At 37.6% G+C, this 27,942-nt stretch overlaps 1 protein-coding gene across 1 annotated transcript in view; it reads left to right on the top strand.

Moving 5' to 3' along the window:
* Positions 1-27,942, top strand: part of WDR35 (WD repeat domain 35) — a 41,991-nt gene that overhangs the window by 11,610 nt on the left and 2,439 nt on the right. Inside the window, exons 11-25 of the mRNA XM_082048995.1 lie at positions 2,675-2,735; positions 10,901-11,045; positions 11,917-11,986; positions 12,774-12,827; positions 13,730-13,839; positions 15,400-15,610; positions 16,200-16,280; positions 16,404-16,540; positions 19,439-19,642; positions 21,508-21,654; positions 22,707-22,839; positions 23,795-23,905; positions 25,525-25,689; positions 26,691-26,831; positions 27,650-27,806. Coding sequence (XP_081905121.1) covers positions 2,675-2,735; positions 10,901-11,045; positions 11,917-11,986; positions 12,774-12,827; positions 13,730-13,839; positions 15,400-15,610; positions 16,200-16,280; positions 16,404-16,540; positions 19,439-19,642; positions 21,508-21,654; positions 22,707-22,839; positions 23,795-23,905; positions 25,525-25,689; positions 26,691-26,831; positions 27,650-27,806 — 1,927 coding nt within the window. The remainder of the gene's footprint in view (positions 1-2,674; positions 2,736-10,900; positions 11,046-11,916; positions 11,987-12,773; positions 12,828-13,729; positions 13,840-15,399; positions 15,611-16,199; positions 16,281-16,403; positions 16,541-19,438; positions 19,643-21,507; positions 21,655-22,706; positions 22,840-23,794; positions 23,906-25,524; positions 25,690-26,690; positions 26,832-27,649; positions 27,807-27,942) is intronic.

Genomic DNA, 27,942 nt, shown 5'->3' with positions numbered 1-27,942 from the left:
AGCCAGAATAAGATGAAATGTAAAATTCTGAAGCTGTCTCAGAGCGTGTCATTCAGTTGTCATTTGACAGACTGGCACTTGAATGGACTCAGTGTTTAAAAACAAAGAACCCCAACAAAAACCAAAGTAATAGCAAAAATGTGCAGAACCGATTAACTGCCTCTGTATTTTAGCTTCTTGTAGCCATTAGTAACTTACTGAAAACCGCAGCCTTCTAGATTAATGTTTTTTCAGAAATGTTTAGAACAGTTTTTCAAAGAAAAAGTAAAAGCAGGAAAGCATCAGAATAACAAATATTTAATCAGCCAGAAGTGGAAAAAAGGGGAACTTTTTAGGTGATATAAATCACACATTACTACAAACTGCTCTGTTTGTTTGTTTATTTACCTATTTTAAATGTAATGACAAATGATATGATAAAATTATCCTTTGGATAATTTCTGTTTGGTTAGCCTCATGCTAACTAACTGTTACACAGTTTTTCGTACTGTGTTCACCTCTGAATTATTTTCTGTATCACTTGTATATTGCTTGCCAAGGAGGAGAATGAGACGGAGCCAATTGGTGCAACGGTAAAAAAACTGCTTTAATACTGCTTTTTTTGATTGTGCAGTAAATGGTGTACTGTCACATGGAGTGAAAATACAGTATACATGGCCAACCATTTGGTGAAATTGAGGGCAATAAAATGAGATTTTTCTGGGATGTATTCTTAAAGTAGGAAACAAACAGTACAGGGACTTCAGTGTAACTTTCTTTATTATAAATAAGTGATTTAATTTTAGCATCTGAAAATTACAGATAATAAGCATCTTTCAATTCTTTCTAAATGGCTCCGGTGTGATTATTAACACTGTGGGGGGGTCAGCTTTTAGGAAATGAAGTGAACAAGCTTATCCTTTGGGTAGCAGTTCATTAGAGTTGCTTTCTAAAAAACAGGTTTGTTTTACAATAGATTTTGGTTATTAGAATTGTGATTTCAAGATGGCAGAATGCACAGCAATGGCTGCTGGGGCAAAAAAGACTTAATTTCATCAGGAACTGTTTAAAGGTTCTGCAAGTGGATGGGAATGTCAGTAAGTTACCAAGAACTTGCTGCTGATACCCATAGCAAGGCCTGAGCTTTCTGCTTGGATCCACTCACACGATGTAAACTCCCTTGTCCTGGCTCATGCAGCCTCTTGGTTGGACACTGTTACTCCATCACCTGGTGGCAGTCCCTGAGCTACTGACTTAGAGTCTCAGAAATAAGTAAAAAGGGCATGAAAGAGAAAGTGATTAAAGAGTGAATGTTGGGGTAATTTAGCAGAGAAGAATTGATATAAACAAAATGGAAACAAACAGTAAATAGTTTAAAAAGCCAGGTGTGGTTTCCTGCAGACGTGGAGGCTCAATGTATTTTTTGGAAAAGAGAAATTTGAGAATGCTGGTGGAAAGTTTAACTCATGCACAAAGAAATAAACTATTTTTGAGAGGTGTTTATTGGTGGCAGAACCAGAAAAATAGATTATTTAATTAAAAGAAATCCTTGTTCAGATTGTTTTCTTTGAAGGAATTAAGTTCATACAGTAGCTGAAAACCTAAATTCTGCCATTCTCATGTGATTAATAAGCTGTCAGTCTGTCAGTTTGAAGGGTTAAGCTGTATAGTTGCAGTAGTCTGCTACCACAATTACATTAATTGTTCAGGACTGAAAGAGCTATGAAGAACTAATCATCTTCCATTTCCTGGAGAGTCAGAATAACAGCTCTTAGGTGATAAAAGTTTTCGCAGCACTGTATTTTATTGTATTTTTTAAAATCTGAAGACTTTACAGTAGAATTTGCTAGTTCATTTCCACACTTCTCTTTCAAGACTTCCTTATTTTCCCACGCAGTCATCATAAAGCTATCTAATCCTTGTTTTAGGTCTAAAAAAATAAATTTTGTCAGCAAGCATGCAATTAAATAAATTCATCGTGAAGCATTGGTGTCTGGATCAGTTCTTGTTTATTTGCCTTTTCCTGAGTTTAACAGACCAATCTGAGGTATCTGTGCTACGAAAGCCTTCCCACGCAGGATTACAAGATTGGCAAAACTAATGAAAGTTTTGTAGTATCTGTGATGGGGGAGGGATGTAGCCTTATTCACGGTTCTCATGTTGTAGCCGTCTTGAATGTTCAAGGAGAACAAGGAGAAAAAGGGTCCTAACCTGTGGGAGCTAACAAGGCGATCTATTGCGGTTTATTAGATTATCCTTTGCATGAGCAGCTTGGAGATAGTTGAGTCACTGAGAAGTTGCTGGTGTATCCTGCTATTAAATAATTGTAGTAAGGTGTGAGCCCCACAGACCAGGGGTGAGACACTGGCTGTGTTGCCCACATGTTACCTGTAGACCCTGCTGGTGGTACCTCCTGTGTAATTTTTTTTGTCTGGTAGATTTGCTCCTTCACTTAAAACAGCTGGTCATTTTCCTGTTCTGTGTTTGTTTGTAGCGCTAATTGCCAAATGTCTCATTACTCTCATGCTTATGCTGCTTTATATTTACTGCAGTCACGGTCTCTGTTTTCTGTTGCTGATCAGTGTTAGATTGTGTGAAATGTGGGTTATGAGATACGTATTATAGAATACCTTACACAGCTTACTAATTTTCAAAAAATGTGGTAGTAATGACACTTGCTTTTATTTCCATACAGTATGTGCTGGTTCTCTGCAATTCCATTGGCACTCCATTGGACTCAAAATATATTGATGTTGGTAAGCAACTTGCAGTAGTCTTATCTGTTTGTTGTTTGTTTTTCCTAGACTTTATAATGAATTTCTTATGCAAGTCTGTTGTTCAATGAAACAAATGCTGTCTGGTAAGACCCCTTACATCCAAATGTCGTGACCTTCCTTTCTATATGTGGTTGTAACTATGACTTTATATTGGCTTGTCACTTCTACTTCGGCTCTCACTAAATGTAATAAACATGTAATCAGGGGTTCCTGTGTTACGAACTGTAATTTGTGTTGGTAAGATAGAAATGATGAGGAAAGTAAGATGAAGAACTGTAGGATAAGGAAGTAATAACAATTCACAGAATAATATAAGTAGAGACGAAAAAAAAAGAACAAAAATAGTTGAGATCATAGAGGTTATTTTCCTCAACCAGTGCTACTAAACAGTTTCATCATATGTTAAATAAGTTTCTAAGTGTCATTTTCTAGCATTGTTCAGTTTTTCAGTGATAACAGGAGGAAATAAGTGGTGAGTCAAATATATATTGTAGATCATAATGAAAATGAAGAGTATCCAGCTCTGATGAATGAGTTTGACTTGTTTGTCCTGTGGAACGCATATAAAGTATGGTTGGTACTTCTTAGTCTCATAATTTCTTTGTTAACTTGATGCCCTCTTGCCACCTTTCACAATAGGGGTGGCACGTCAGAATCTTAAGGAATAAATTGCCCAGGAAATTCAATACCAATAATTTTACAATTCATAGAGGGAAAAGAACCAAACCAAACAACAATTAAAACAACAACAAAAAACCCCAAAACTGAGCACTGAATGTGGTGGGTGAATGATGTGGTGGGTGGTAGTGGTATGGGTGGGGTGTCTGTTGTGTCTCCCCTGTCCCTTCCTCCCTCCTGATCAGATGTCTATGCTGCATGTGCCTACTGTTCTCCTGGATTTACTTGACAGGTGGGATTGAGGCAGTGGGAGGAGGATTCAGGGTCTTACAGGGAGCAGCTCATCTCATTTCTACAGCTGACATGTAAAATAAGTTCAGTGAATCATTCCTGAAGGGGTCTTTTTGCTCTCCATTGGGTACAAACAAGCCCAGGGCAGCCAGCTCATCTCTGTCAGATATGTCTAAAATTAGGTGAGACAAATCCCACTCAAACAGTCAAAATTAGCTGTTCATGTACACCTCTAACTCTGTATTTAAACTCTTGCATTTTTCTAGTGTATATGTGAGCTTCTGAAATCTAGCTGGGATAGTTTCATTTATTTACATTATAAACAAAGGTATCAGTTTCTTTATTAATCCCCCATTACAACTTCTGTCCTAAAGCTGTCTGTGCAGAAGAAAATAATCTTCTCCAGTGACTGAAAACAGGTCATAGAATGTCCTCAGTTGGTAAGGACCCACAAGGATCATTGAGTCCAACTCCTGTCCCTGCAGATGACAACCCCACAGTTCACACCATGTGTCTGGGAGCATTGTCCGGTCTCTTTTTGAACACTGTCAGGCTTGGGGCTGTGACACCTCCCTGGGGAGCCTGTTCCAGTGCTCCAGCACCCTCTGGGTGAAGAATTTTTTTCTTATGTCCAACGTAAACCTCCCCTGGCACATCTTCCTGCCATTCTCATGGGTTCTGTCGGTGGTCACCAGAGAGAAGAGATCAGTGCCTGTCCCTCCTCCTCCCCTTGTGAGGAGGTTGTAGACCATGAAGAGGTCTCCCCTCAGTCTCTTCTTCTCCAGGCTGAACAAACCAGGTGACTTTAGCCGTTTCTCATACAGCTTCCTCTCCAAACCTTTCACCGACTTCATAGCTCAGTTAAAGAGAAATGCTATTTAATTGAAAAATGCTGTTGTTGTTCCAACTGTATTTGAATTGTACTGAAGAAATGAAACAATCTGGAAAAAGCTTCTCTTTGGCTTAACTAAGCTTTCTGCACTCTGCTTCTGTTCTCTCCAGTGTCAGAAGGACCAGTTCAGTGCACAGATATACAGTGCTCTTCCCTAGTGTGAGTTCATCTGTGAAAATCCTTCAGCCTCATAGATGGGCAAATACTTGAGGTTAGGAATATTTGCATTTTTCACAGAATCACAAAATGTCAGGGATTGGAAAGGACCTCAAAAGATCATCTAGTCCAATCCCCCTGCTGGAGCAGGAAAACCCAGATGAGGTTACACAGGAATGTGTCCAGGCGGGTTTTGAATGTCTCCAGAGAAGGAGACTCCACAACCCCCCTGGGCAGCCTGTTCCAGTGTCTGTCACCCTCACTGAGAAGTTCCTTCTCAAATTTAAGTGGAACCTCTTGTGTTCCAGTTTGCACCTATTACTCCTTGTCTTACCATTGGTTGTCACCGAGAAGAGCCTGGCTCCATCCTTGTGACACTCACCCTTTATATGTTTATAAACATTAATAAGGTCACACCTCAGTCTCCTCCAAGCTAAAGAGACCCAGCTCCCTCAGCCTTTCCTCATAAGGGAGATGCTCCACTCCCTTCATCATCTTCATTGCCCTGCGCTGGACTCTCTCCAGCAGTTCCTTGTCCTTCTGGAACTGAGGGGCCCAGAACTGGACACAATATTCCAGGTGTGGTCTCACCAGGGCAGAGTAGAGGGTAAGGAGAACCTCTCTCGACCTACTAACCACCCCCCTTCTAATACACCCCAGGATGCCATTGGCCTTCCTGGCCACAAGGGCACAGTGCTGGCTCATGGTCATCCTGCTGTCCACCAGGACCCTCAGGTCCCTTTCCCCAACACTGCTCTCTAATAGGTCATTCCCCAACTTATACTGGAGTCCTGAAAAACTTCTGTAGTCTCAGTAGTTCAAACATAACAAGCAAGACTTTTATTGCTGTATAATGAACACAGGCAAAGATTCAACCTTTATTTTTTAATATATACATCCTGTAAGGCTCCTTTAAAGTTAGCCCGCCAAACTTACAGAAGGGATTGAAGGTGGAAGTGAAAGCCTGTAAATGCAACATTTTTGGAACACATTGTGCTGGTTTTATCATAGTTGCTTTCCTTTGAAGATATGTTTCTGTAGAACGACTTGAAATATTTATAATGTAAGGTCAATTTATGTGATGTGTAGACATTTGTACACATTCAAGGTCTTAATGTGCAGTACATCATGCTGTTTATCACAGCTGGAGCTTCTTTGCAGTAGGACGTATAATTATCCCAGTTTGACAGGGTGCTGAACCCAAGCAGCTGGCTGGCTGTGCTGAGGTCATAGAGAGAGAAGGCCTTGTAAAACCTTAAAAGCAAAAGACTTTTCTGTAAATTCTTTTAAGATTCCAGTTGGTGCATAATTTCTGACAAAATCATTATCCTTTTGTCCCATTTATAAATGAAAAAAATCAGCTTTAAATCAATTATCAGGTGAGAGTATTCATTAATAGTTTAAGATATAAGCAGTACAAAAGTAAAATTAACTATATATTTTACTTAAGATAATTGGAGAAGTGTTATTGACTTAGGAAAAACACATTATATGTCTGTGAAATTCTTTTTCTTTTTCTTTCTACCAAAGCAGTTTTTCAGGCTAAAGCGATAAATTGCTTCATTGAGTTCTGTCCAGAAAATAAGTTCCTTAGGTAATTTTCCTTTTGAACTCTTGTTCGTGTTTGAGACTTCCAAGTGCCATCTTTCATAGTGGTTTAAAAATACTTAGATTGTTACTTTATTTGATTTTCATAAATACTTATGAAAAATGCCTTGTTATATAGTAGGATGTTTCTTAACAGACCACTTGGTATCTGTGTGCTCCTGCCTGTTCTTAAGTGAGTGCTTTTGACTGCCATGAGTCCAAACTATGTTTTTTGATTGGCTGTAATCACTGCAAATTGAACACACAATATCTTTGGTGTTTAGGAGACTGCACCTTATTGGAATAGCAATCACCTGGCGCTCTACTGAGCATAAAGATTTTATTCCTCGAGATTTTGGTGCCCTGCTGGTCTCTGGGGCTTTGACCTAATAGGAAATAAATAGTGGAGAAAAAAGATGACTATTCTAGGGATGCCAAGTACCTGACAAAGTGTTTGAATAATGCTTCTAAGAATGCGTGTTAAGGCACAATTTGTACAAATTATTAATTTATAAAATCCATCACTTCAACTTTCTTTAAACACTGATGGCTGGTTACACTTTAAAGCTTATCCTCATGTTGCTCTTTACTTTGTCCAAGGGCATTTTTCTTCCTGTGCCTTGTTTTTAGGGTCCTTCACAACAGCTAGTGTTTGCTAACCCATAAATTAGTCTTTTCTCCACTATCTAGTATTATTACATTCCACCCTGCTAAGGTACAAAAATTAACCATCACAGTTTCTTCTGTGCTTGTTTCACAGGCTTTCTGTCAAAGTCCTTTCATGAATAACTAAATATAAACTACAGAAGGTTAAATATCTTGTTATATAATATCTTTTTAATGGAAACACAGCAGATGGTACCTGCTAAGAAAATGTCACACAGACTGGGTTATGTCATCTTCTTACATGCGCTTAGGAGCACTGACACGGTAAAATGTTGAGTTATCGTTCACGTGTGTGTTGGTGAAATGACCACAACAGCCTGGTCAACATACAGGTGAATTAAAGGCAGAGCGCTGGGGTCATGCCCAGGTGTCTCACCTCCTCCTGGAGGCCTTAGCAAGGGTGACTGAACCACATGTGAAACAGCACTTGAATTGCTGTTGAAGTTGGTCATTTTAAAGTAAGCTATAACTGGTTTTTAGTATTTCTTGTTATTTTGTAAACCGTGGTCATTCATGAGTTGTCCCGTGTCCCATTCAGTTGGGACAGAGAAAACTTAAAGGGCAGTTATTTCACATGTTGGCATTGTTTTGATGGGATAGCGCATTTAATCCTTTTCAGTATTTGATCACTGAAAAGTAAGGCACCTGTTTAAATGTTTTTCATACATATTTTCAAGGTCTGGAAATTAAGTATTAAGACATTAGTATTGAAGTTAGCTATCTGCAAAATCAGTGGAGATGGCTAGACAATATAAGAAGTCCAACTTTAGCATGGAAAGCTGCCATGCACTGGAAATGCTGAGCAGAGAGATGTCGAAATCTCTTCTCTCCTTCTGACCGAAAGCACTTGCTTTTCTGTCTGCTTCATAGTCAGAGCACGAATTCTTTGAAGGGCACTGGTGCCCGAGCGAGCAGCACTTGCTGCTAAAATCAAGGCCACCATATAAGATGATAATACTTCCTACACTAAAGAAACTGGGTAGTTAAATCAGCTGTCTAGGAAGGGATTCTAGATCTTGCTGAGCCTGAAGGAATTGAAATGAGCATCTTTCCTTTTGCGGGAAAGGACAAATCTCTTCCTTCTCTGCTTCAGCAACAGCCCAGACTTGGAGTGGCTGGGGCATCCTCTCCTTGTATTGCAGCTGTGCTGCTTCGTATAGCTTTAGGAGTGGAGTGTAGCCCAATGACTAAGGTTCTGAGGTGAGAAGGGGGAATGGAATGGAATAGAGTAGAATAGAATAGAATAGAATAGAATAGAATAGAATAGAATAGAATAGAATAGAATAGAATAGAATAGAATAGAATAGACTATTTCAATTGGAAGTGACCTACAAAAATCATCTAGTCCCACTGCCTGACCGCTCCAGTGCTGACCAAAAGTTAAAACATGTTACTAAGGGCATTGTCTAAATGCTTGTTAAACACTGACAGGCTCAGGGCATCAACCACCTCTCTAGGAAGCTTGTTCTGGTGGTTGACCGCCCTCTGTTTGAAGAAATGCGTCCTAATGTCCAATCTAGACTTGGATTTTAACTTTTAACAGCTTTCTCTGCTAGTATTTTTGTGTGTGTGTGTTTGTTTAATGCCTGTCTAGTATAAAACACTAAAACAATTCTAGAAAAAAGTCCCCTATGTCCTGATTTCATGCAATTGTTTACACTATATAGGCAATTTTTTAAAAGTGTAGTTTCCCATATAGATGGTGCTCTCCCAGTTACGTTTTTGAATGGATCTGATCCTGATGATTGTGTCCGTGTGCTGTGTGTCCATCTCCCTGCGACTTCATATTTGGTTTAAATCTAATCATCGTGCAGCCTGCTGTTGCTAAGAAGGGATGGCCCTGCTCTCTGTGCTGGCTGCTCATTCCTGCCCTCCAACATTTGTGCTTTTCTCTTTAATCCAACTTAAACTAATCTTTTCTTTATTTAATTTTGAGGTCAGTTAGATGAATGGACTGATCTAAATTATTCTGTGGTCAAGTTAGTGCTAGAACTGATATAAAGGAAGTGGCCAGAAAATGTATCAGCAATTGGTATATGGGATTTTTTGACAGCTACAATCAGTTTAAGTCTTAGGCATGTTCATAAAATGCCTAATTGATTCTGTTCCTCTGGATAAAGCATAGATGTGTTGCCATCTTTTTTTGATCACATAAGAGCTTAGGTGAACATCCTTTCTTCCCAGATCAGGGTACTTTGAGATGTGCACCAATGAGTAAGTTTGGGCTCCATGGAAGCCGTAGGCCAAATGGGGAGTCACCTGGTGAGTCTGAGGAATGCCCATGGCTTTCAGATGTGGGCTTGGTTTAACGCTGTCTTGGAGTAAAGTGTTTAAACATTGACTTAGCTGAGTCCAAATATAAGGCTTAGTACTAGAATTTTGTGATTTGAGCAAGAGGAAACCTTTTTCTCTCACAGATCAGGAGATTGTAATGTTTAATTTTTAAAGGATAAAAGCATAGATTATTCTGGCATGTACAGCTGCGAGGTAATAAAACAACAGAGGAAATACATGGAATTCATTAATGCTGTTAATAAAACAGAGAAGACTGCATCCCTCAGTTGCATGTGACTAATTATCAAAATGAATGTGTTATAAGTCTATGAAATACACTGAGTTGCATAGAATGTAAACAACTGTACTGCTCATTTATTAAGCATCATCACTAAGCCTTTTTATCCAGTATTTACATATATACTAAAAAGTATTCTAGAGCCATCAGGTAGCTTATATAATCCTCTTGGTTTCAAAGAAATAAAATACATTCAACCAGACTTCCCCCATCTGTCTCTTGTAGCACCGCTCTCCTTTATGGCAGGCTCATAGCTCCCCCCAGAGTTCTGTTCTGTGCTAAGGTACAGAAAAACTAAGAATCACTCTAAAGGATCAGATTTTGTGTTCACAGTGTGTTAATCTGTATGACTTAGTGTTTCACTAACAGACTGGGCTACACAATTCTTCTGAGTATGCCTGTTTTGTCTGGTAGCATACTGATTTACTTGTAGAATTTGGAGACATTGGGGGATTTACTTAAAAGGTTTCTACATTTTTCTATGCCTTCTTATATGCATTCAGTGGTTTTCAGAAAGATGAAACAAAGGATTGTAAAAGGAGGAAAAAAGAGAGCCACAATACAGTCAAGACAATATATTATGAAGAATGATCTAGTGGTTTGAGTGCAAATATATATATATATATATATTTTTTTTTTTTCTTTCTTCACCGAACATTAACAGCAGGAATGAGATGACACTCAAATTATTCACATATTCTAAATGGGTTTAGGCCTAAAGGAAAGAAAATGCCCTGCTTTCCTACACTGTGATCTTTGGATACAATAAAGACTAAGAGCACACTTTGCTAAATATTTAATTTGCTGCCATGCAGATAAAGAACTGTTATATGACCCAGCTATTAACTAAGATACAAACAGCATTTATAGATCTTGTCTAACTCAAAATTTAGCTATTTTAAGTGGTGTAAAAAATGTCTTCTAGATTGTCAGCTTCTGAGTAGTCTTCCTTGTATTTATATTTGAATAATTACAAATATATCAGGTATGGAGGTATTTTATAGATCTTATTAGAGATTTGAGATGTTCTCGAACTGGTCATTAACCTGAAAATTCTTCTATGTGTATTTGATGTCTTCTGCATTAGAACATCCAAGTTTGGAAATAATAGGGAGAAAGGTGTTAATTTTCGAATCAGAAGTTGTAAAGAATTTTTCTCTTCTTCTCAACAAGGCTACAAGGCCTCAGTGAAATTTCTGAGCAATTAATGAAAACTGCTGCTAGGTTCTGTGTGGTGGTTTGTTTTGTTTTCCTTTTAACCTATGGACATATGGCTTCATCCATCTGGGAGAAAGTTTACAAATTAGCATCTAGTCCATTACTTTCTGCACTAATTTTACGGCCATTTGGGTTTCATAACAGGGCCCTTGTTTGTCACAATGACCAAAACGCATGTGATAGCAGCTTCAAAAGGAGCATTTTACATCTGGCAATATCGTGTGGTCAAGAAACTCACAGCAATGGAAATTAATCAAGTAACACGGACCAGAAAAGAAGGCAGGGAAAGGTTTGTCTTCAGGCTTTGTCATTTTTCTCCCTTTGTGTTGATATAATTAATGAAGATGAATTCTCCTATGCCTAAAATATGAACTCCTGTCTTCTCAATTTTCTACTCTGATAGGTTGACTTGCAGGCCTGTAAGATTAAATACTACAGAATAGCTTTTCATAACAAATGTTTGTTATCCAAATCTCTCAGACTTTTTGGATTAGTTCCTGTTCAGTGTCTCCATTTGCTTTCTGCATCCTTCCTTTACAGAGCTCTGTGTCTTGATGCTTTTATTCCTCCTCCCCTTTTTCTCCTCTGTACTCTCAGTTTCTAGGCAGGTATATTCCCTCTGATAACTTCAACAGCTTCTTGTGTGTCAGTGACTGTAAAGACATAGTTGTCCATCCAGTTGGGTCTTCTCTAAATACACTTGTGTCTGATTGGATTTTTAACGTCTAATCCTGTATGGACTTTTATCCTCTAAAACTAAACAAGCCAAAGTCAACATCATCTTGCCTCAAAATTATTTCTGAAGCTCTTCAGAAGTTTGGAGAAGAGCCTGAGGAAATATGGAAATGCATGTTTGAAAAGAGACAATTGGTGTGGTTGATGGTTTGCAGGAACTTCTTGTTGCAGAATGAAAGTTTATAGATTATATGGGAATAGACCATCAGGGGCTGTGAAAGTGAAAGCAAGTACCATATCTTTATATCAATACAATGCAGGGTTATCAAAGTGGCTACTGATGGAACCTAAGAACAGACATGGCTTTTATTCTCTTTTATTCTCTTTGCTAGTTGCTATGGTTTCTTCTCCAAGGACTATGATATGCTGTCAAAAATGTTCCTTTCTTTGGACTCACTTTGTCTTCTAACTTTCTTTTTCTATAGGATTTATCATGTTGATGACAACCCTTCAGGGTCTACAGATGGACACCTTGATTACAACAGAGCTATTGTAGTGAGTGATGTTTTTAACTAGTTTATTGTGGTGTCAATTGCAGCTTGAAAGAGAAATAGTTAGCATGGCTTTCTTTATTTTCATAGATTTTCATTCATAGAAGTGGTCATACTTAAACTTTCTTTTACTTCTACCTTTTGTACATGAGTGTTATTTTTCTTCTCTCTGGTTAGTGCGTTGTTGCTGTGTCATTATGTATTACTGGAAATATACATCAAACTGTAGGGAACACAATATTCTAGGGTCCAGTATGTAGACACCACCTGTCCTCTTGTTGCAAAGCGGTGCCCCTTACTTCAACAAAGTGTAAGCTTGTTGAAACTCAGCGACCCTTATAATCTTTTCTAGTACTTTCAAGCTTTTTCACTTTATGTGTGTGTGTGTGCATGCCCATGCTTGGTTTTGTACTCACCTGTACCTGAAATTAATTACAGGCCTCACAAGTCAGGGGTAGTTGCCACCTTGTGTTTTCTGTTAAACACCTGTTACATTTTGGGTTTCTTATTTTTCTGGAGGAGGGGCAGGAGAAGAAAGGAAACTGTTAATATTATTATTGTCATGATTGCCATAACAAGGGCTATCAGTGAACTGTTTTTATTTTCATGATTGCAAAAACAAAGGCCACTAATATCACAATCAGTTTACTGTATGCTGACAAGGTTTGATAGCCCCTTTTCATATGGATACTTAGCAACATTCTTGTATATTTAAATAAAATTTATTTCTTTAGCAGTACATTCTTTGTGTGGCATTAAAACTGATACTGATATTGCTTGTATACTTTCAGGTAACAAGAGATCCAATTTGTGCAATAACAGCATCTGATAAGATACTACTTGTGGTAAGTTACATGATGAACATAGCTCCTGATTGCCTCTTGTGCTCGTAGCCAGGAGATTCTTCTGCAATGTGTTCATAAGCAGTCTTAATTTCAAAACATTTCTGAATTTAGGACTTACTTTGATGAAATTTCTTTCTAGATGTCTTCAAAGATAACTTTAACAGGTTCTTCTGTTAACCTGGACTCTTTCTTTAGGAGGACTAACTCACTAAGAGCTTACAGTTTAAGTACAGACTGGTTGCCTGAGTTAGTACTTTTACAGAGGGTTTGATAAAGTCCAGGTCAGAACTTAATGCTGTAATCTGAGTTCTGGGAAGTCTCTCCTAGGCTCTATTTAAATGCACAAAGATTTACAAAGTTTGTCTATTTACATATTAATGGTATAATGTATGAAGACAGACAGTATCACATGTATGCAGTATGCTGTATACATACTAAAACATTTATGGCTTTTGCATATGTATTATGCATGAGGTATTGTGTCATGTCAAACAGCTCACACTTTTTTTTTCCTGATCTGTAAAGAGTGATCTTATTAGATGAACAGACATACAGGTGGGACAAGGATCTTTTCATTGTTCTCTTTCTCTGTAATGTAGACCATGCCTGAGGGTTCGGGGGAATTGTTTGGCTCCTGAAACTGTTCTGTGGGCCGTATGTGGACTATGGCTTTTCATTTTAACATCCCTGATTTAAGCAGATCTGTAAATTGTAGCATCCTAAGAAAAGCATCTTGTTTAAATAGCAGAATTTGAAACTCTTAGGGTAATGACATTCCCTCTCTCCACTTCTGCTCTGTCATTTATCCAAAAACTCTTTTGTCTACGACAGCATATAAAGCCTTTTTAAAGAGTTTATTGATGGAATGATTCTGTCAATAAGCACACATTGGTTTTCTCTAGGCAAGAGAATCTGGCACAATTCAGAGATACAGTCTTCCTAGCGTTGGTATCGTACAGAAGTACACCCTGAACTGTCGTGCATATCAGCTGTCTTTGAATTGCAACTCCAGGTAAGTTACAGATCTTATAGTGCAGGTATCCGCTTTCAAAATAAACCACTACACTTTGTGAAAATACTAATTCTATAAATTCTATGATTCTGTAATAATTATGTATTCATTTTACTTTAATAGTAAATATTTATTAATTGTTGTTGTTGATTAACTATTTATTTATTACTAATTAATTACATCTGGCCAGTCACCAGGTTGCTCTGAGACTGTGTTAGTAAAGCTGTCTTATGTTTTAAACTCTTTAGGATCTGTGTGAGAAGTTTAAGGAAACATATGCATGAAAGTATCTTTGATTTATTAGATGAACCAAACATAAGCTTCCTATGATCATGACATGAAAATTGACAAAATTATGTCATAACCTGGAATTTTACATCTCTAAGGCTTCCTTATCTTTCTATGTCCTTCTAATGCCTGGAAACTTTGTTCATCCCTTGTTAATTTACAAGCTGTAGCTGCTGCAAATGCTTCTCGCAAGACTGGTTTTCCTAAGCTTCAGCTGTGGCAACACTGAAGTTGCTTTCTACTTAATAGCTATTTTTTTGCAAGAGAGAGCACAAGAGTCTTGGCAGAAAAGGCAAAAATATACTGACTAAAGAGGACTCATAAGACAATTTTATTCACTTCAAAATAACTTTATAATTTCAAATAAAATTCATAATGTGTGTGTATATTGCTCACCTTTTTATGTATTGACCAAAAGTAGATTGCTTCACTTAAAAGGCAGTGTGATCTAGTCAGAGCCATGTTAGTTTTGTTTTGAACTCAAGCTGTTTCCTTCCTGAATGACTTTGTGCTAGTGAAAAAGGCTCAGATCCCTAAGTGTTCTGAAGTTAATTTTCTAAATTGCTTTTAAAATTTTAATAGAGATTAAGGGTGTCTAAGTACTTTTCAGTATTTAGATTTGCTTTTAAAATGGCATTGTAATAAATACAAGCGAGTATGATTCATTGAATACCTGTGTAACTGGAAATTTCCAAATGTAACCCTTTAGAAATTGTATTTTTTTCCCATATTGTAAATGACTTCAAAGATTAATTGGATTATACTTCATGTTGTCGGGGAAAAAAACCCTACAATACCCTTTGTAGAAATACAAGAAATCCCATTTTAGAGATTAACAGTCTGCATCACCACACTGTCTTTTTAATTTAAGAATCTCCTTCATTACCTAGTAAATAATGAAAAACAATTCTATTCAGCTATCAATTTTAGGCTCTGTCAAGGGAAGTTTGGTGAAGGGCAGAACCTGCGATTTCCTCAAATCGATACCTGAAGTACTATGTATCTTCAAAATGCTGGATGAAAAATGGGCTTATTTCAGAACTTTGCAGGGCCAGATCAGATGAAAAACTTCTTTGTGTGTCTGTGGTCTCTCTCTGCTGTGCAGATCCATGAAAATCACATGCATCTCACTGAATCTATGGAATTATACTGGTATTGGATTAAAGGGGAAAGTTGGCCTGAGCGTGCCAGTTCAGGGAAAGTATTTCAGATTTACAACCTTGAATGGTATTATTTAGCTGTCTTATTTTTTCTTCCTCTGTTTTTCTATAGTCGTGTTGCTATCATAGACCTTTCAGGTGTTTTGACTTTCTTTGACTTGGATACACGGGTGGTGGACAGTACAGGACAGCAAATGGTAGGCGAGCAGCTGAAACTGGAACGCAAAGATGTCTGGGATATGAAGTGGGCCAAAGATAACCCAGATTTGTTTGCAGTGATGGAGAAAACAAGAATGTATGTTTTCAGAAACTTGGATCCAGAGGTAAACATTAACATACCAAAACTACTCATTTTCCAAATTTGCTTGTAAGTTAATGGCTCTGTGTTGAAAAGTGTTAATCTTGTGCTTACCATTCAATTAGGCAAGTGTTTATATAAATAAGCTTGCTTCTGGAAATCTCAAAATTTTGTCAGCTCTGCTGTGGGTGTGTTGTTCAGGAATAAATAAGTAAAATGAACTATCAGTCCTGGAAAGATAGAAATGCTGTCATATTTTTGTTAAATATATGAGAAATTTTCTGGAGCATATTTTTTGGTATGCTTTGGAAAATATAAACACAATTTTAGAAAATATATTTGTAAAACACAGTTCAGTTGAATCTAAATATTGGCAGGCGTTCCTTTATTTTTTTCACATAATTTAGTTATAGAAAACACGGGGATTTTTAATTATGTCTGTATATGGAATGGTCAATAATGTTAATGATTTTAGTATATGTTTCCTGTTGGAAATGCAATTAAATCCTATTTCAGAGAAGAAGGAAGTCTCTTTATGGATACCTAATAGATTTGTTTAGGATTTAATCAGACAGAATACAAGTTCATTCCTTTGTAACTTATTTACCTTTAAGGAACCTATACAAACTTCTGGATATATTTGCAACTTTGAAGATTTAGAAATCAAATCTGTTCTTCTCGATGAAATATTAAAGGTAAGTTTAATTAATTCTATTTTGTAAGAAAACTTGGTGTCTGTGTTAGTGATTTGTACAGTAGATATGAAAATGAACATGACACAGAATAAAATTATGTTTCTCTGTGCTTCATTATGTTAGAATCCTGAACATCCTAACAAAGATTACATCGTCAATTTTGAGATTCGGTCATTACGAGACAGTCGAGCATTGATTGAAAAAGTTGGCATCGCAGAATCTTCTCAATTCATAGAAGATAATCCACATCCCAGACTTTGGTAAAAACTCTTTATAAGCCAACTTTGTTTAACCTTGTGTTCTTTCGTATTCTTTTCCTGTTCAGACAGATAGAGTATTTAAGTACAAAGCCTCAAAACCAGCCAAAGTAGTATACACTTTTAAACAGAATCCTTTAAAGCAGGGGTGTCAAACTCATTTTCACCGGGGGCCACATCAGGCTCGTGGTTGCCTTCAAAGGGCCAAATGGAATTTTAGGACTGTATAAATGGAGCTACACCTACATTTATACAGTCCTAAAATTCCATTTGGTCCTTTGAAGCCAACTGCGAGGCTGATGTGGCCCCGGTAAAAATGAGTTTGACACCCCTGCTTTAAAGAAAGAGGAAAAGAAAAAGGTAACAGTGCCCAGCTGCAATGTGAAGGGCAGCTATTATGAGAACATCTCTTCATCTGAATTGCCCCCAGAGGAGAATGATAGCACTGAGGGAAGACCCAGAAAGAGCCTTGCAGTCCCCTCTTAGCCTGGTTTCCCCACCTCCTCTGCAGTTAGGGTGTTTTTACCAATTCAAGCTGTGTGGTGTTAAGATTTTCCAGAATGCCAGAAAGTGAGGTTTTTGTTCCTGAGCATTTGAGAATTCACGTTTCAGGAGATGCTGAGCAAGTGTTCAAGACCCCTCAGCAGCCATCTTAAAAAAAGAACTTGGGGCCAGTACTTCCCCAGGCTCCTAGTTCTTGAATCCAAAAGTGTGGGCTGTTGTTAAATTGGAACTCTGTGATTTTATGAATGCTGTAGTACCTAGAATGAAAGGCGTGCTGTGGGTGTCATGGTAGTGCGTATGGGGTACAGGCTCATGACACTTTTTTGCTCTGTGGTGTATGAGCCCAAAAAACACAGTGCTTCCTGCTTTTAGGGACAAATAAATCTAAAGGAAATGAAAATGCTGGCAGAAAGCTAACTTTAAGTTGGTTAAATTCAAATTCATCATAAGTTGAGAGAGTATTTATTTATTTACATACTTTATATGGAACCTTGATGACAAAGAGCTTAAAACCCAGTAAAGGGAACACATGAGAATGGTAATAAGATGAGAGCAGTTGACTGACCTTGTAGCATTTTGGACTGGCCAAAAAGGACAGAAATGAGAAGGGCTGGGTGTGTTAATTACATTATAATGCAGCCTATCAGCAGTAATCTGAGAAAAGGAGATGTTGGCATGTTTAAACTAAACATGGACTCAGCTATTAAACTAAACTTGAAAAGCCTGCACAGCACACATGTAAGAGTAAACCCATGAAAACAGGAGTTCTGAAAATCTATTTAATACCCTGTGTCATAAGGGCTGGAAGAGTAAATGCCTCAGTAGATAATTTAATGAAAAGTCAGTAGCAGAAACTAAAACTTCACTGACAAGTTACTGGTTGAATGATGCCAGTTCTCTCTAACTTTCTGGAAACTGTTTCTCCATCTGGCTCTGTTTTGAAGCTGATTTCTTGCAGTATTGGATATCTGGCTTGCATCAAGGTGGGTTCAGAGCTCTCTGTTAATTCTCACAATTCTGAGGTGAATTGAGAATTGCTGAAAGACAGGCCAAAACAACTTGCCTTAAAAGTTAGTCCCAAAAAGCATTTCTTCCTATTCAGTTGTGCTTTCATTTGTAGAATGTACATTCTGAAAAACAAGATATGGTAGCCACATGTTGAAAGTTTCTCTTATAGTACTGTAATTTTACTAGTTTGAGTTTGTAGGGTAAAATTTAGTTTTTGAGTCTTCATTTTTACTAATGTCTTGAACTAGCTGAAGATATTTGGAGTTTTGAAGTCATTCATGCTTTTTTGCTAGTACCATCTATTTATTAAATATAAAATGACTTGGTTTTGAAAGTCTGTGTCTCAGTAAAAGTTTTATGTCATAAAATCACAAAATATATGTCAAATGCTGTTCACCTTGCTCTAAAATTGCCATGAACTTAATTTTCATTAGGCAAGGAAACATACGATATGTCACGTTTATAGAGAAGAGATGGATTAGAAGTGCTGGATATAAAGCAAATATATTCTAGATCAGAACGGGACAGTGCCCTTAATGCTGGAATGCAACAAACAGGATGATGTGTGTTGTAGATCAATTAAATTTGCCATACTGGTTTTCTCCTGATTTCACTGGTGTCGGTATTGAGCACTTGAGTTGAAGTGATACTAACCTTGATTCAAAAATTGATTCAAAAATACTGAGTTGATACTGCCAAAGCACGGCGTAGGTCACTGAGTACAGCAATAATATTATTGGTTTTGTCAGTGCCCAGCTGCACTGACTTTGTTTCACAGTGTCAATCAGACAGTCTAAATTTACCTAGCCTTAGTTTTGCAGAAAATTCTAGAGCTCATTCAAGCACCTGATGGATGTAGATTGGCCTGAAGGTAGAAATTCGCTATTGGAGAACTAACCGACGAAGTAGTACCAGTACAAGGTTTCCCAAACCGCCCTCCTCTCCCAGACTGCTAACTAGACAAGGAACATCCAGATGGATTAGAAGGACAACTTATTGTTCATAGCCAGTTTAGTTGAGACCTTCAGACTGAGGCTGCCATCAAGGCTTAAAGTTAAGATATGTGCATAGACAGAAATGGAACTGCAACACGTTTCACATAGGACAACTGTGATACTCAAATCCTGCTCATGCCTCCCAAGCCAGTGTCCATTTGAACAGCTGAACAAAAGAATATTAGCAATTATTTGAACATCTTTCCCTGAGCAAGTACTGGATAGATCACAGAATGTACTGGGGACAAACATACAACTGCATTAAGATTAGTTAGTAAGCAACACAATTGCAGTAACTTGAATGTCTTCTTTAAATAATGACTAGTTAAATGGATCCTCATTTAATTTACTTTATAAGCTGCTTTTCCATCTGCCATGTTTGTTTTTCACACAGGCGTCTCCTGGCTGAAGCTGCTCTTCAGAAGCTGGATCTACAGACCGCTGAACAAGCTTTTGTACGTTGCAAAGATTATCAAGGTATTAAATTTGTGAAGCGTCTGGGCAACCTGCAGAGTGAGTCAATGAAGCAAGCAGAAGTGGCAGCCTATTTTAGCAGATTTGAAGAAGCTGAAAGAATGTATCTGGATATGGACAGAAGGTAATTGCATGTAGTCATCTCAGCAGCAAATTAAAAAAAAAAAGTTGGAAAAAAAACCTGCTTGCCTTAATAAGGAATGGCTGTTTTAGCACTGGGGACTCTTTAGTAGATTCTGGAAAGACAGAAAAGGATCAGATGGAGAGAATTTTGTGGTATCCATAGATAACCAGTTTTGTATGTAAATCAGTGCATTCCAAACTGTTTGCGGAACCTCAGCTGCTCAGGGTAGTTCTGTGTTTCATAGATGTTTTCGCAAGTATTTTGCCAGTATTTCAACTGGGATGCCAAGAATACAAACAGACAATCTTAACCAATGCTTAATTTATGTACTGTTGCTCTTAGCTAGTAGCCAAGTACACATTCTTTCTAATTACATACACAAACAACAGAGTTCTTAATGAACTGTAATCTCTGGAGAGACAGAAAGGACTCTGGTTGAAATTGTGGACCAATCAATGGAATTTTTGCTCAGGAATGATAACAAACAAAGTAAAATTACAGTATTACTGGGAAATATAAATTAGAGCTAACTAATTAGCTAGAGTACTGTCTTTACTGAAAAAGGACAATGAGAAATAACAAGCAGCAGTTGTCTGAGGTAGCCTGTAGGTGGTGGTCAAACATGGAGAAGCATGAATCACCTATGCACATGTGAAATTTTTAAGCTTTAATTAATAGAGCCATGAAAAAAGTAGAGAATGATAGAGAAAAAAAAATATTCTTTCATGCTATAAGAATGAGAAACCTTCCTATTCCCCAGTAAAGCAGGAGCTGGGGAGAGGTGCATGTTAGAGCCTGGTAATGGAAAACTTACTTGCACATAATTAACTAGCCTATGGCAGCATGCTGTTTTGGAGAGGCTGACTGCACTTCACTCATACTGCAACACCAATTTTTAGGTAAGGCATATTCATTTTCACATGGCTGAAGAGAAATTTGGTCATTATAGGATTGCAGAAATCAAAGACTTTTTTTAAATTTGACTGGCTTCTTCAACATTATCTTATTGTCCAGCTACAAGAATACAGGGTTCTGTATTGACCTTATGTGTCTCCTCACCACCAGCAAAAACATGATAAGGATCTACTATTAACCTGGCTGAAATAAGTCAATTTTTCAAATATTTTTTAGATAGATGCTTTTATTTAGCTGACTGCACTGACTTGCTATGGCCTTCCTTAACTCACTTGTAAGTTCAGGGTATTTTTAAAAGAAGTGTACATATCTCTCCCATTTATTTTCTATGCATCTGCATAATTATTTCTGTATGAAATAATACAGAATTATTCTATATGGTGGAAAAAACATGCCAGACGGACACACAGTGGGTCATATGCATGCATGAATAATAAAAAAGAAAGACTACTTCCGAGTCTTTTCTCCTTCATCCCAAGTCATCTTGAATCTGAAAGAGGAGTCTCTGAAATCCATTTTATTACATCTCAGCTTTAGCCTCCATTATTCACATTCCTGCTCCCGGGCCTTTCCACTCATCCCCCTTTTGCTTTTAGTCTTTTGCAGCTGCTGCCATCTATTGTAGCAGTCAGCAGTGAAAGATACGGAAGGGTGTACAGAGTAAGAGGAAATCTGAAGTAGCATCAACCCAACTGTCTCGCTAGCTGTTCATTTACCTCCTAACACAGGAGTGTGGCTGCTAGGGAAGTGTATACGTATGACATTACATGTGAGCTTTCTGAGCATTTGCTTTTGTGGAATACTGTTTCAATTGTAAACAAGATACCTGGGATTATTGTGATACTTGGGATGTAGATTATGAACATGAAAATACTTTCGGATGCTTTTTGCAACACTTTCGTAAGCTATTTTATTGTATTTAACTTTTTCCTATTTTCTGTTTATATTAGAGATCTTGCCATCGGACTACGGATAAAACTGGGAGACTGGTTTCGAGTGTTGCAGCTATTGAAAACTGGCTCAGGTGATTCGGACGATGCCCTTCTTGCACAAGCACACAATGCTATTGGAGATTATTTTGCAGACCGTCAGAAGTGGTATGTTCTATAGAAGGAAATTACAAAGGAAATTATAAAACTGATTACAGGACTTAGGAGGAGGGACAGATGTCAAGAAAATGTCAGGATGGGATAATTTTGAAATTATGAGATTTAGCTCAGACCTTCATGGTTCCACCACTGCATGTACCTTTAAACAGCAAGCCATTGATAAACTGTCTAAAGAATGAAGGTAATGAAAATCTCCGTTTTGCCAGAAGTCTGTTTGCTTCAAAGGAGGGGGCAGAAAGAAAAATACCGATGCACTTGTATTAGTCTCTTGTATTAGTCTGGATATAGAAAGTATTAAAGAAAGAAAACCAACCAACCAACCAAAACAGTTAAAAAAAAGAAGTAGGAGAGAATTATTAAACATCAGTGAATTTCAAAACTAACCACAGACTTTCTAGAATGCTTAAACCCACAAATATTTGAAAAGGTCCAGAGGTCGCTCTGACCTGGATCTGTCTCCAGCTATTGCCCAAACTGGGCAACCAAAGATTTTAGGAACAGTGAACGCACATAGTGGTATTTCTCCAGAACAGATTTTGCAGTCAGGTACTTACTGAGCCAGAAGCGATGTCTTTGTAGTTAGTAACTTGCAGAGAAATTTTCTTTCATGAACTTTTCTTGTAGTCTTCTAAGCCCACGTAAACTTTTTAGCATCCAGAACACTCTGTCTCACAGAGTTCCACAGCTCCGCTATGTAATGCAATTGCCCAAACTATATTATCACAAAGAATCTGGGTCCCTAAGCAGTTAAGAACTTGTGATTAGATTTTTGCAAGTTGATTTTTAGATGCTTTAGGTAACTTTGGAGAATGGTCTTGGAGAGCTCAGTGCTTGTGTTTTAAAATACGGATGCACAACACTAAAGCCTTTTTCTGAAAGTTTAGTTAGTTAGAAAAACAGTGAAGTTCTAGCTACAAAAGCTCTCTCAAAGTTACCTGTTTAAAATAATATTTTAAATTTACAAATGCAAAAGGCTTATAGAATGAGAAGCTTCACATGTGTTTATATATCAGAAGCCACAACTTTTTTTTTCTTATTAGGTTAAACGCGGTACAGTATTATGTACAAGGACAAAACCAGGAACGTTTAGCCGAATGTTACTACATGCTAGAGGACTACCAAGGACTGGAGAATCTAGCTAACTCGCTTCCAGAGAATAACAAATTGCTCCCTGTAAGCAAAAACCACCTTCATATTTCCTTGTCTTATGCTCAACTATTTATTTAAAATTTCCCATATTGGGAGGGTTAAGAAAGAAAGAGAGAAAGAATGCAGCATATGACCTACTCAAGCATAATGGTGTTACTTTGGCATTGATCTCCAGTATTACTGTTGTTTTCATACTCCATCATTCTTCCTTTCTCGTATTGTCCAGGTTCCCCAGAAAAAAATGATTATTCATCATACTTGTGGGCCACATGGCTAAGTCGTGATTCACTGCTTCCTTCCCCAAACGGTGGCATTTCTCACTAAAACAGCTACGCTTTATTGAGAATTCATGGCTGAAAACTTACTTTAGCTTTCATTTTGTTGTCTAGTCTACAGCGGGGGGTTTTTGCCCCAAATTCTTCCTGTATGCTATGCCTGGTTTAACTTCTTACATGGTGGGAATGCAAATTTACAAGGAAAATTGAAGCTACTCTGCTGAAAGGAGGGAAAGTAGGTGGTATGGCCTGAAATGACCTACTGAGTAATAGCCAATTTAAAACTATTATATCGTTGATTAATGCAAAGTGCTTGAAAATGTCAAACATCCTCATTTATTGATATTTTCAGTTGTTTGAATAAAATAAGACATAGCACTTTGTTTTTAACATCTTCCTAATAGCGAAGTTGCATGAAATACTCTAAATAGTAAGAACATAGTCCTTCCGGTATGATTTGATTTGAAAGAAATTTTTTTAAATAGCTTTTTAAAAAAGAAATCAGAAGCAGCATGTGAAAGGAGGACACTGTTCTAAAGATTTGCAACAGTGTGCGTTGTCTTCACATAATCCATGACGCAAACAACCCCTTTCCCCCAACTTATTTGAATTAAATTAAACAAGAATATAATAGTATTGCAGTTGTTACACAACGTACTAAAAATCTGGAAGTGAATTTAACATGATGCTGTTGCTTTTTGCAGGATATAGCTAATATGTTTGTAAGAGTGGGCATGTGTGATCAAGCTGTGTCAGCCTTTCTGAAATGTAATCGACCAAAGGATGCGGTAGATACCTGTGTGCATCTCAACCAGGTAAAACAGCAGCAGATAAGCTGCTTGACTGATACCAGTTTAACAGTGAGATTTCTACGCTAACGCCCAGATAAATACAAATCTTTGTTAAGTGTGTGATGATTTGTCATTATTTCTGGCAAATTCATCCTTCAGTGCGTAAGGCAGTTATCTGGCTAGTTATCTGGGATTAGACTACTGGAGGGACAAACCTATAAATATATGGAGGGAGGGAGTCCAGCGGTGGGCTACAAAGATCATGAGGCGTCTGGAGCATCTTTCTTTTGAGGAAAGATTGAGAGAGATGGGTCTGTTCAGCCTGGAGAAGAGAAGGTTGAAAGGGAATCTCATCAATGTTTATAAATATCTCAAGGGTGGGTGTGTCAAGAGGATGGGACCAGACTCCTTTCAGTGGTGCCCATTGATAGGATGAGGGGCAACGGGCACAGACTGGGGCACAGACTGAAGCACAGGAGGTTCCATCTGAATATGAGGAGAAACTTTTTTACTTTGAGGGTGCCAGAGCCCTGGAACAGGCTGCCCAAAGAGGTTGTGGAGTCTCCTCTGGAGACATTGAAACCCACCTGGACACATTCCTGTGTGATCTGCTCTGGTGAACCTGCTTTAGCAGGTGGCTTGGACTGGATGATCTCCAGAGGTCACTTCCAACCCTGACCATTCTGTGAATCTGCGACATGCAGCAGTGTTACTGCTGTGTGTGTGTGTGTGTGTGTGTGTGTGTGTGTGTGTGTGTGTGTGTGTTAAATGTGCTCAGCCTACAGAGGCTGTGGATGGAATAGGAAGAAGACTGGAGAGTTTCTGGCTGCTCATTTTCCACATCCCCCTCCTTCCTTGTACAGATGCAAATGTATTTGTCCTTGTGTTAGGGTGTAGCTGGAAAAGAACTGATCTGAAAAATGATCTGTATGTTTACAGCTAGGGCTGTTCCCCAGTATGACTTACCTGTGCAAACATTTGTGTCAACACAAGAGAGACACTGAAGGTGGCTACGAGGAACATATGGGCATGGCAGGACTGGCCAGTCTTTATGTGAACGGTTTCCTAGTTTCTGGATCTGAAGGGCTATTAGGTATGAGATTCAGCTGAGTTTCTCAGTCCTGCCAAACTTTTGATCTGGGGCAAAAACAACAGCCAAACTGATGAAGATCAGGAAAATTCACAGACAAAATGAGGTGTATAGAAGGACAAGCATAGTGTTATTGTTTGTGCCTTAACTTTATGGACTGAAGTCTGTTCTGTGATTCTGTGAAGTCCTCTTTTAGACATGCTTTTGAGAGTCTGGGTTTTAGTAATGTCAGAAGCGTTGAAATCCATGTGTCCAGCTATGAACAGCAATGAAGTGATTTTGCAAAGCTTTTACCAAAGCAGAAGCAAGTGCTTTGTATGTGGTTTTGGACAGAGATCCAGCATTTGTTTCACAGGCCTGCTGTATCACACAGTTGGCAATGCTGTTAGCATTTGTATTCTCTTGATTTTTACTTTAGATTTATAGTAGTGTGGTTCTAAATGGTTATGAAGTACTGCACACAAGTGTTGCAGACTATTCATGGATAACCAGCTTGTTCTGAGAATGTACTTGAAAAAAAATGAGGTTGATAATTGTCTGCTTTCATTTATAGTGGAATAAAGCTGTGGAGCTGGCTAAAAATCACAATATGAAAGAGATTGGATCCTTGTTAGCCAGATATGCAAGTCATTTACTGGAAAAGAATAAAATCTTTGACGCTATAGAACTCTATCGTAAAGCAAATTATTTCTTTGAAGCTGCAAAGCTCATGTTCAAGGTATCACAGGTTTTATTTTTATGTCAAATAACTGGGTTTTTGGTCTATCTCATTATTTCCATGCAATTTTTATTTTTTTGGGGTTATTTAAGTGTTAACAATGTCCAGGCAATAAGCAGATGTCATTGTACAGAACACTGCAAAGATGAATCCAACTCCCAAGTTGAAGTATCTATATCTGAAATAGTTACCCTGGATGTCCCCTGTAGCCAGAGGAGACTCTTGGGACACAAACCATCAGATTTAGAGACTTTCAGTTCAGAACAAGATGAACTGCACCTCAGAGAAGGTCCTGTTGCCACACATTGCCTAGTAAAGAGGTATAACAGACTGACCTGGGTGCAATGTCCACATTATTTTATACATTGTGTGGATTAGTTTTATCTCTCTTAGTTTTAAAAATAGCAATGTAATTAACTAGAAGTTAAATGTATTTATTCAGTTGGTGCCTTCAGTTAGAAACTGCTGTGGGGTGCTTTCAAGATAAGATTTTGCTTAGATTTGATCTGGCTGCGGAGATTTCTCTACATAGCTTACAAAGTCTGTAAGAGTGATATGGAATTTTTACAGCAAATATTTATAGTAAATATATATATATATGTATGTTACTTTTAAAAGCCACTCTTCTGGGAAAACCACCAGACATTGTTGAAAACTATATATTTCTTAAACTTCAGTGTTTAAAAATCACTATTTTCGTAGTTTATTTTTATATTAAGTCAATGGACTTATACGTGGTTTGACTGATTTATCCTTCCCAAGAATCTGGCCTTATATACTTGTTAGTTAAATAAATATAGAATAATATGCATTCTTCACTTTTACATTTTCATTTGTAGTTCTGCTTGCAGTCAGAATTATTACATTCAAACGCAGAACTGTTTTTTGGCATGATTTCCTAGGTTTGTACAAGCATGCATTTGTCCAAGAGAATGGAGCAATTCTTGTAATATATATTTTTTTAAAAATCTACATTAAATTCCTTGGTTTTGTTTTATAAGATTGCAGATGAAGAGGCAAAGAAAAGGACAAAGCCTTTGCGAGTTAAAAAGCTTTATGTATTATCAGCCTTACTTATGGAACAGTGCCATGAACAAATGCAGAATGCACAAAGGGGAAAAGCCAAGGGTAAAGGTTCAGAGGTACAGTATCTCTCTCTTCCCCCCCGCCCCTTTCTGAATTCTGATATGTGCTACATAGTCCAAATAAATAAAGCTATCTTTATATAAGGCTATTATGCTTTTTAAATAATGCTTTTTCCTACTAAGAACAATGCTTTCCTTAAAGCAAGCCTTCCATGAAAACATATCATTTAAAGTACTATTTTAAACCATTTAAATACTATGTATTAATAGATAGTTTTCTTCTGAAAGTTAATGTATTTTTCTTGATGTTTTCACTGTAACAATGAAAGTCATACTAAGAAACTCCAGGTTGTGTTTTGTTTTGTTTTGTTTTTTTCTTCCCGTGAGACTCTCAGTGTCTTGTCATTTAGGAATACATCTCAATCCCAAAGAGAGATCTGTGATTAGATTAAGCTATGTTGGCTATAACTTAGCAGGGAGATGGCTCCAGATATGGGGGAAGCAAATGGAAGAATTTTTCTGCTTATGCTTTCATCTTCATATGTACAAATGAAATAGTTTAAACAAATTTTTAAGAGATGTGGTGTTGAAATGCAATATTAATCTAAACTATGAACCAGTCTGCAGATGTGCTCAGTATATATTTGTTCACATGTATATTATATTTATCATTGCAAATCTGCACCATATGTTCTGCCTGTACACTGTATAAAATATCTAACAATGTTCACTTTAGGTCCATGTATTTATATTTTCCTTAGTTAACAGAGACAGTGGTGTAATCACCAAGTGTAGAAAAGTTCTTTTCACATATCCTCATTTCCTGCTGTATCTGTTTTGTATAAAAACTACTTGTGATACTGCTTTGTTTTCAGACTGCTTCAGCTTTGGCTGGTTTGCTAGAAGAAGATGTTCTTTCTTTAACTGATCGCTTTGCAGACAATGCTTGGCGAGGAGCTGAGGCTTACCATTTTTTCCTACTTGCACAAAGACAGCTGTATAAAGGTCCTGTAGATGCAGCACTTAAAACAGGTAGGACTTCATTTCTAACCCTGTAAAGAAAATGTTCTGATTTTACAGACCTGCACAGCACATAATTTCATTTATAGTTGGCGCATTTTTCTATTCTTGCTAGATCCAAGGAATTTAAAACAAAACCATATAATGA

This window comes from Streptopelia decaocto (assembly GCF_964273445.1).
Source record: "Streptopelia decaocto genome assembly, chromosome: 3".
Lineage (NCBI taxonomy): Eukaryota > Metazoa > Chordata > Aves > Columbiformes > Columbidae > Streptopelia > Streptopelia decaocto.
The sequence above is the reverse complement of the archived record's forward strand: the minus strand, read 5'-3'. Positions and strand labels throughout refer to the sequence as shown.